Below are 10,000 nucleotides of genomic sequence, written 5' to 3'. Positions count from 1 at the left end.
ACAGCTGGAAAATCATTCTCAATTGTTATGTGGCCGTGATTTTGCAAATGAAAGACTCTTGCTCTGCCAATTTGACGTTTAGAGCTCATAACTAACAATTTTAAACAAAATTACCTAAAACAGCGTGACCTAGCCCCTTTAAGTTATGGCTTGGGTGGGACACAGGAGATGCCCTTTAAATCAAGCAACAAAACTGAATTTTTAAGTTCTCTAGAACGTGGCCTGCTTGGTTGGTCAGTCACAATGTGTGTACTGCCAGAGAGATAATTATGATAAAGGATGGTACAGTATGTACAAATGTTTTCGAGTTATCTTTTGTTGTTTCCCAATGACATTTTAGTCTGTTTTTGAGGCTTCTTTTGCTTAATTATTAATAAGTTGTAAGCAATATTACTTGAAAGAAAAGCTGTCCATCGTCTTTTCATCAATTATTATCGTTAGATGAAGTTCAAGTAAGAGACAAATCAATACTTCTATCATGTTCAAATGCATTCATTTGTAAATAGTGCAAATGTAAATTCAATCAAGGAGTAACCATAGAAGAAAAATAATAATAGTCATTTTCTGAATTACGGTACTACTTTCTTTATGCTAAAACTGCCTGCAGGGATGTACTCAGAGGAGCATTCCAAGGGTTACCTACCCCCCACCCCTCGTATCTTCTAAATGTGACAAGTTCATGCCTTCTGAATGGCTGTCTTGAATGACTTTTTTCAGAAAAGTTGGAACACCCCCAAATGAGTTCAATGTTACAACCACACAACAACCAAAAAATTATTTTTCTTGATGTCTAACTGATTATTTATTTAAAAAAAAAAAAATGAAAGCACTCTTAGTGTACATGTATTGCGGTATTACATGTACTGTGCTAATAAAAATTTAAAAGGAAAAAAAAACTCTGACAGGTACATGTATGTCAACGTTGCTTTCCCTGCCTTTTGCTACTAGAGAGTTCTATCTAACCTACATACCGGTACCATGTTTTTGAAGCTGTAGTGCCTGGTTCTGTTGTCAGCTTATATGTGGCATGGTCAAATTTGCCTCATAACATACAGCTGTAAGCTACTATGTTGTGTTCATTTTACTTCAATGAAAAACAATCTGTTCTCCTAATCCACTCAACACCGCTGAGTACCACCTGTTAAAAAGCTTTCCATGAGGTTTTTTTTTTTAAGCTACTGTAAATATCTCCATCTGCTCTCAAATGGCATGCTGAACGGCTCAATTAATGCTGGTATTCTTTCCGAAATAAAAGGGCATCAAAATTGTGGCCAAAATAAACTCTCTGACCTCCAGTATTTTACAAATGCAGCTTTTCCTCTGTTTATGTTAAGAACATTTTTCTCATTGTTTGAGTCAAATTGTCTGATACATTGTATGGGAGGCCATGGCTTTCCTGAAAATGGATATTCAATGTACAGTGAATGGATTACCCAGTGTCACGCAGTCTGTACTTCATCCATGTGCATACTGTGATTCTTGCATTCTGCCATTCATAGCTCTATTATCCTGTCCGAATGTGATCTCTAGCTTTTCTTTGATTTCCTCTTGTCAACATTATTTTTCATCCCCTTCTTAATCTTGGGGACCTCTGCTTTCTTTTTATTTTTCTTTACTTTTGCTGCTTGATTGCCATCTGCTTTTCCTTTTTTGGATTGGGAATCGTTGTTAATGTTTTCTTTTGGTTGACTTGTAGTCTCTAACAAAGAAACAATAAAATTGTCTAACACTTGTTAGCGAATGTGATAATGATTTACACATATTAAATGAAAGGTATTACAATTGAACCCACTGGGAACTCGGAAAAATCCAAACCCCAGATGGGAATCGAACCCACGACCCTCTGTGATCTAGTCAGATGCTCTAACCACTGAGCTACTGGAGACGCTATGATGAGGAAGGGTGAAATGTGGGTTTTTGACTAGAACTGTATCACACAGCTACAGAGTCAAATAATGACTGACAGCATACCTCATAACTGCATTGCACAGTCACATTAAGGTATATCTACAATGCGGCCGACCAACCACCCAAGTGAGTGAATGTGAGATTGATTTACACATAATTTTTTATATGAAAGGTGGGTTCGAATCCCATCTTGGGCTCGCGTTTTCAGATTTTCCAGTGGGTTCGCTCACTTGGGTGGTTGGCTGGCCACATCGTAGATATGCCTTAATGTGACTGTGCTATGCTGTCAGTTGTTATTTGACTCTGTAGCTGCGTGATGCAGCTCGAGTCAAAGACCCACATTTCACCCTTGCTCACCATAGAGTCTCCAGTAGGTCAGCAGTTAGAGCATATGACTAGATCACAGAGGATTGTGGGTTTGAATCCCATCTGGGGCTCAGATTTTTCCGAGTTTCCAGTAGGTTCGATTGTAAAACCTTTCATTTAACACCTGTTACTTGATCTTAATGGCGGTAAAATATTATTGTGAAAGACCATATCTAATGTGGTTTTGGTGAGGCCATTGGTTGCCTTTGTTTTGAGTGGGATTACCGTAAAGACTCGCAGATAAGTCGCACCTTTTTTCCAAAAATTTGCGATCAAAATCGTAGGTGCGGCTTATCTGCGAGACCATTTGGGAAAGGTGCTGTGAATTTCGGTGTCCAGTCTTCCATCGTCCGATATTATGCCTGGTTACACAGCTTCGCACAGTGCATGCAAGAAAACAACAGATTTACGCTTAAAGTTCTATGGAAAAACTGCCTTGAATGGAGAAATACCTGTGAACAAATACCAGAATACTATCAATCATATGTCATAAGTGGTGGATATGATGTTTATTCTACTAAAGAGCTAAAATTACGGGTAAGACTTTAAAGCTCGATCCATTGTTGGTGAGTGTGCCTTGGATGAAGACAGAACACTTCATGGTCTCGACTTTGGATTTCTTTCGAGTTTTTTTCATGAAAAACTTTTTTTCCAAAATTTGAGTTGCTAAACTCGGGGTGCAGCTTATCTGCGAGTGCGGCTTATCTGCGAGTCTTTATGGTATACAAGTATACAAGTAAAAAGTTTTTCACACAGCATCTTTCCAAGAAATCATTCCATGATTTTCAAAGTATAGTGTTCCAATAATCTATTCCATAGGCAAAAACCTCAAAGTACTATTGGACTGTCCCAATTAGTGTGCACTCCCTTGAGTCCAGTTGATGGTGTCTATTTCAATTCCATTTACATGTATGCGGAGGGTGAATTTGAATTTCAAGAACCGTATCATTCAACGCATAAATATTCGTTAAAAGATTATGAATAACAGTTCTTGACATTACCTGAAATAATTTTGTTGGAGTACTTTTTTAACTTTGCAACAAAAAAGCCATCCATGTTGTGGGTGTGAGCATAAAACCTTCTAGTAAGTTTCAGGGATGGATGAAAATGTTTTCCTCTAAATCTGAAGAAAGATTAAGATGATAACTGTTATTGTACAAACGTTGAAAAAAGGAAAGGCATGACAGAATATCAACAGCAGCAAGTGAAAACTACATGTATATGTGTTGCAGGTCATTTTGTTCCTTAGGTTAATTTGCAACCAAACTAGGTCATTTTGTTTCAACCTACAGTCCCAGACATAATTGTTGGGACACTTATGCCTCTTCCTTCCCTCTCAATGTTGCTGTGAAAGATTCGGTGACTGAACTGCGATAAACAACATTGAGAGGGGCAGGGGACGCACGAGAAGGGAATAGAGGACGTTCGCATGAAGTGTCCCAACTAATTATGTCTGAGACTGTGTTGGAGAAGGAATGTAAAGAATTTGAGTACGTGTTGACACATTACGACATAAGACTGTGCTGGGGTCACAAGGGGGCGCAGTTAATGTGGGCCGTTGTGACTTCCTAAGTTTAGGGATGTTCTGTTTCTAATGAAGGGGAGGAATTAAGCAATGTATATAAAGAAACCCTTAATGTTAACAATATCCAGTTCGCAAATAGTGTATTCAGCGCAAGCTTTAAAATACTGCCATAGAGAGTTTGCAGCATGGTCTTTAAATTTCCCATTGATAGTGTCACAAGAGCACGTGTGTACTATCTGTGTACAATTCAGGGTTTCTCCATACGGAAAGTTGCCGAAATGTGCCACATTTCAAGGGGAAGCGTGTGGAGAATAAAGAAAGAAGGCATTCTTGCCATGAGAGCATGTTACAAACAACAAGGACAAAGGGGAAGACCGTTCAAATTAAGTTCGAGAGACGGAAGACGGCTTCTGAGAGCCATGAAAAGACTTCGAGAGAAAGAGAGCAACTTTTCTTGTGAAAGAATTATGCTAGAAGCTGGAATTTCTTCCAAAAAGGTATCAGTGAGAACAGTGTCCCGTTTCCTAAATTCTCAAGGGTATTTTTATCTACAAGCGCGTAAAAAAGGTGTCTTGACGGTCCTTGATATGAAGAAAAGGCTGAGGTTTGCGCGACAAATGAAAAAAGATCACGGTTCTGATATCTGGACTAAACGTGTGGCTTTCTATCTTGATTGTGTGTCATATGCGTATAAGAGAAATCCCTTAGACCAGGCTTTGGCTCCGAAGGAACGAATTTGGCGAAAACGAGGCAAAGGCCTTACAACTGGTTGTTTGGCCAAAGGCAAAAAAGAAGGAACAGGTGGAAAATATGTGAGACTTGTAGTAGCTATCTCCTACAATAAAGGTGTAATTCTTTGTCATCCGTATGAAAAAATGACGGGGCGCTTTTTTGCCAATTTCATCGATGAACATTTCCCGACGATGTTTACGCTGTCAGATAAGGGGAATGAGAACTTATTTGTTCAAGACAATTGTCCATGTCAAAATTCCGCTTTGGCAAAAGCTGCCATGAGGAGAACCCGTGCAAATTTACTCAAGTTCCCTGCGAGATGTGCTGACGTTCTTTGCCACGAAAACCTGTTTCCTATGGTTTCTCGTAAACTACAGAAACAAGTTATTGAGCAACAAATTACCAGAGAATCATATCCTGCGTTTAAGACCCGAGTTATTAACACCTTTTATTCCGTACCAATCGATACTGTCAATAAGCTCATATCATCCATGCCTAAGCGTATTTTACAACTAATTGCTGTAAAGGGGGGTCGCATAAAATACTAAATGTTTAATTAATCAACAACCTAAACAATCTTTGACAATTGCTGTAATGAAATACACCTTTTCCCGGGAAGGAGAACTATTTACGTTAAGCACCGGAAATAAAACTGTCTCAGTCAAAGGAATAATACAGTTAAAGCACTTAACACAACTTTTCTTTGTCCCTGTGCGTGCACACAACGGTTCAAGAATTTTTTTCCCCAGCTATGCTCAATATTATCTATCGTTTTCTGCCATGGATAAAACAGCTTTTGGGGGAGCAAAACACAAATAACTTTTACAACATCATTCGAGAAGCAGGTGTGACATTCAAAAGTCTTGGAATGTTTACACGCGATGTTAATTCACTTTGCACCAAATGGTGACATCCGGTTCGGAATGTTTTTAACAAAATACATCGCTTAAGAACTAGTAATACAACAGAATACTTGGCCACAAATGATGGAGGAGACGTATAACGAGCAAGTCATATCAAACGACTTAAAACCTGCCCTTAGAACCCCAAAAGAAGATGTTGTACCTCACGTGTCTACGGGTCACCATCGTATAATTCAATAAAGATGTTTTCGTTTGTTTATTAAGCGAACAACCGTGTCACCATGCTCCAAATCTAAATAACTCGTCCTACATGTATCAACATGGAATGAAAATAAGCAGTTTCACTTAAGTAAAATCACCACGTTCTTGTCCTTTAGTGTTGCATTGTACATGCAAGGGGAATTTTGAAAAAAGTACCTGCAAAGTATGGTGACCCGTTATGGTGATCCGTTGAACAGTGACACCATCTGTACACTAGACTTGCGGCAAGATCAGTTCCGCAAAACAATGAGGGCAACTAGGGATAATCTGTTGTTCTTCCTCGGGAATTTGGTTGTGGAAGGCAAAAACCTTCCACCGAACTCTCATCATTTGTGATTCCCTTTCGTCAAGCACTCCTCCTCTCACCAAACTCAGTTCTTCTTTACTTGTGCAAAAAATAGGCGTATCCGAGGCAAACTCGATGTCCTGACAAAAATGACTTTTTGGGGCTGGTAGATGGACTTTCTGCCCCTCCAAGAGCAGTAATAAGTCGTGCCATGGTATGATCTGAGAACACCAGCGGAAATCATTGAGAAATATAACTTCTGCTGTTTCTGCACCGAGCCAGGCAAATGTCGTGGTAGCGGGGTTTGTGAAAGTTCTGAACACGATATTTAACGGGTTCAGAAGAAACGTTTTACCGCAATTCGCGGGTCCTTTCAAAAAGACATTCCTATACTTGCCACGGCCTTGCTCCAAAACATTTCTGACTGCCTGCGAAAAGTCATTGAGGCTAATGTCATTACGCTGCAAAACCTGCCCAGCCATCTCCAGCCATCTGCCACCGCAACCCTCAACACAGGGGCTCCCGATCTCACGATAAAGAATTTCCACCCTTGTTAATTTGGAGCGTGCCAAGTCCAACTCAGCCTTTTCCATTTCCCAGCCTACACTAAGGGCTTCCTCAACAGCTTTGGCTCCTCTGTTTGCTATAAATTCGGCAAGGTCAGTTTTGCCCTCTCTTTTTTGTTGACTCGCTAACGCTACCAGCTGTAAACGCGTTTTTATGCCTTTTTCAACTGCAATTTGCGACACCTCAAACACTGTAAGTGTTTTCTTCCGCTTCTTGTTCTTCCCACCATCGGCACCATTTGCGACCCGACTCGCCCAAACGCGGTACTTGCATTCGTCGTTATCGGTGCCCCAATATTCTGCAGATCGGGATGATTCGTTGAATGTACAGCTAAACTATCTTCCTTCGTTGTATACCTCCAGGCAGTGTAATAATTCTCATGTCTGTCGCTAAAGTTCACTTTCACTCCGTACTCCTGGTCAATATAGTTTCTCACACGCAGCCAGCGTCTCCGAGCACTCAGTTTCATGGCCATATGATAATGGACACCCCCAGCAACATGACTCTCCTGACTACAGACCCAATGAATAACTGTACAATTGGACTTAGGAACTGCATTCTCAAATGCGTCTAAAACAATACGCGCGAAAGCTTCGCGTGTGGGGACAATGTCTCTGTTTGCTTGACTATAAGTAATGAGGTAAACTCGCCTCACATCTCGTGCGCTCAAACTCTCACTTGTACTGCAACGGCCATCATCCTCATCACAGACGCTAGATGTTTCAGCCTCTCTATTGATAAACTCCATCATAAACGTAGTACGACGTATCTGTGCAATAAACGCCGCCCCTCTTTTGGGAATAGTAACAACCTACAACCACCTTCTACTATAGCGCGGGTTATTTGTTTTCAATTAACCCAGAGATCTTTGTTTACCATGTGAAAAACTGTTGAGGTATCACGCAATCGCTACTTCAACCCAAACGTGACCGCTGATATCTTTATCGTTTTGTCTATGAAATGTTAACGTTACACTCTTTAAAGAAAATAAGGGAACACTTATTTCGTGTAATGATTTCTTCTTCAGCTTACAATCGTTCATTTTTCCCAGCATTTAATGTCGCTCTGATACGTGTACACACACAAGTATGATACGATTTCCCGCCAATACAGCTACCGAGTACTCACATACCAAGAATTCCTCTTTTACACAGTCCCAGACATAATTGTTGGGACACTTATGCCTCTTCCTTCCCTCTCAATGTTGCTGTGAAAGATTCGGTGACTGAACTGCGATAAACAACATTGAGAGGGGCAGGGGACGCACGAGAAGGGAATAGAGGACGTTCGCATGAAGTGTCCCAACTAATTATGTCTGAGACTGTAGGTCATTTTATTTTAAGCTAGGTTGAAATTGATAGTAGGAAACATCAGCAAAAACCCATCAATTATTAGTAAGTACATGTAATATATTGGTTAGTAAATTGCTCCTAGAGGAAAGGGGATGAACTTAGTGCAGCTTAGATTTTCATGAGTATTTTATAAAACCCCAATGCTTGTTAAGTCTAGGCACTGATTTTAAATGGTCAGCATTAAGATTGAGGTTAGGCATACAATGCATGATAACCAATTGTACTTTTCTTTCTCAGAGCTTTTTAGGACATTGTTCATTGATGAATCTCCTGAGGATGGCAGAGGGCAACACTATTGAATTATTGTCCAAGGAATAGAAGAACTGAAACACATACATGATGTATTGTTGATTTTTAATTTGCTTAGTTATTTTCTCTATCTTTTGCTTACTTTGAATTCGTATTCACCACCTGATATTGTATGAAAGGAGAGGCATTGACCAAGCTACATGTTTGTAATCATATTTTTACAGCTAACAAGGCCACAAAACTAATACTTTATACTAGTCACTGGGATGAATTTTTCCAACTGTGCATACAGTTTAGTTTGGCGAATTGCTCATCTTAGTATTATAAAGGACTTAAACTTCCTCAAGGCAAAAAAAACAAGATCAAGACCAAGGCATGTACAGGTATATCTATTCTTTTTTTTTCTGTGGCTAAGCTCTGAAAATGGCCCCCATGTAATGTTTAGGGTATGTATAGGACTAATCCAGAGTAAAGGTACATTGAGTAAAAAAAGTCATTCAAGTTACTCCAGATCTTACTTGGCAAATCCTTCTTTTCCAAATTCCAGTCCAGTTGAAACCAACTTAACATGTCTTTGATTGAGGGCATAGTCTATTACCCATTCATTTTCTTCAACCTAAATGTTAATCAAGAATAGATTAAATACTTTTTGAAAATACAACTGGAATAACTTAGTCAAGAGACCTAATCAATATATTAGGAACATTAACCCATTGATTGAGACTCAACAGATTGTACTCTGTCTAATGCCAGACGATTTTACTCGTCAAATGGGAGCATCCTGGGGCGCTGATGAGTGAATGGGTTAAAAGGAACTAAAATATCAGAAATGTAGAAGCAGTAAAGTTAACTATCTTACACTGAGATCCATGGCTTTCCCAAGTGTTTTAATGACTTTTCCAGATAGATGAAATTAAAACAAATAATAGTCATGTAATAAATTTGGCAGTTATCCATAACCCTCTTAGTCACTAATTTTGCAGCAGAAACTGATTGTGCAAATGATAATAATTTGTTGCACAATGACAATGAAACTGACATACCAAAACAGAACAGGTAGAATAAACAATGTATCCCCCAGTTGAGGATTTCGCATCAGTGGCATCAATAGCTGATAAAAGAAGCTCCTTTTGGATATGCGAACATCTCAGGATATCTTTTTCTGTCTGCAACAAGGATTATAGTAAAAATATTATTCTTTTACTATTCACTGTTCAAATCTACAAAAATATCAAAAAACTGTTTACTTCAACCACTCTAAACAACAATGCCTTTAGGTTGACTAGATTACCCTGGTGACAATACTGTTAGACTGGGGGGCTCAACCACAAACAATCAAGCCCTTGTCATAAGACTATTGCTTCATTGCATTTTATTTTTTTGTATATTATCCAGTGAATATAAGAAAAAGGCACCTTATTGGTTTTGACAGACTGATCTTTAGAAATGACTCCTGTTCCACTGCATGGGGCATCAAGAAGAACTCGATCAAACCCTGCAATCAACTTCAGAGACAGACCAAAAGAAATGCTTACATGTATAATTTCCTTTGAAATAAAGTTACGGTAGTATTAAAATTTTATATACATACTTTAGGTACTTTAAGAAGAAAAACAAAAGAGTTGTCTTTTGTGGATACTATTGTTGCACTCAAGTCTGTGTTTGGCATGCAAGAGGACAGAGTCAAATTGCTAGTAAATAAATTAAGGCCTGATTACACATGTAATTTCATCTTTGCACTGGTTAATAAGTGACAATTTTGGTTTGCCCTTCACTCTTGTATGTCTGTTTTTTAACTTCACTTCTTCTGGAAGCAGTTTTAATGGCCAAAATGTTTAATTGCATCACATTTAATCCAACATTGGCTGATCAGATCACCATACGAAAATTA

General features: G+C 39.0%; 1 protein-coding gene across 1 annotated transcript in view; it reads right to left on the bottom strand.

The window, feature by feature from the left end:
* Window positions 1-1,381: 1,381 nt before the first annotated feature.
* LOC138051976 (28S rRNA (cytosine(4447)-C(5))-methyltransferase-like) overlaps window positions 1,382-10,000 on the bottom strand; it is a 33,932-nt gene continuing 25,313 nt past the window's right edge. Inside the window, exons 18-22 of the mRNA XM_068898320.1 lie at window positions 9,525-9,614; window positions 9,153-9,275; window positions 8,628-8,725; window positions 3,276-3,397; window positions 1,382-1,699 (exon numbers count right to left, since the gene is read on the bottom strand). Coding sequence (XP_068754421.1) covers window positions 1,527-1,699; window positions 3,276-3,397; window positions 8,628-8,725; window positions 9,153-9,275; window positions 9,525-9,614 — 606 coding nt within the window. The 3' untranslated portion in view covers window positions 1,382-1,526. The remainder of the gene's footprint in view (window positions 1,700-3,275; window positions 3,398-8,627; window positions 8,726-9,152; window positions 9,276-9,524; window positions 9,615-10,000) is intronic.

Source organism: Montipora capricornis, chromosome 6 (assembly GCF_036669925.1).
Source record: "Montipora capricornis isolate CH-2021 chromosome 6, ASM3666992v2, whole genome shotgun sequence".
In the NCBI taxonomy this organism is placed as follows: Eukaryota; Metazoa; Cnidaria; class Anthozoa; order Scleractinia; family Acroporidae; genus Montipora; species Montipora capricornis.
The sequence above is the reverse complement of the archived record's forward strand: the minus strand, read 5'-3'. Positions and strand labels throughout refer to the sequence as shown.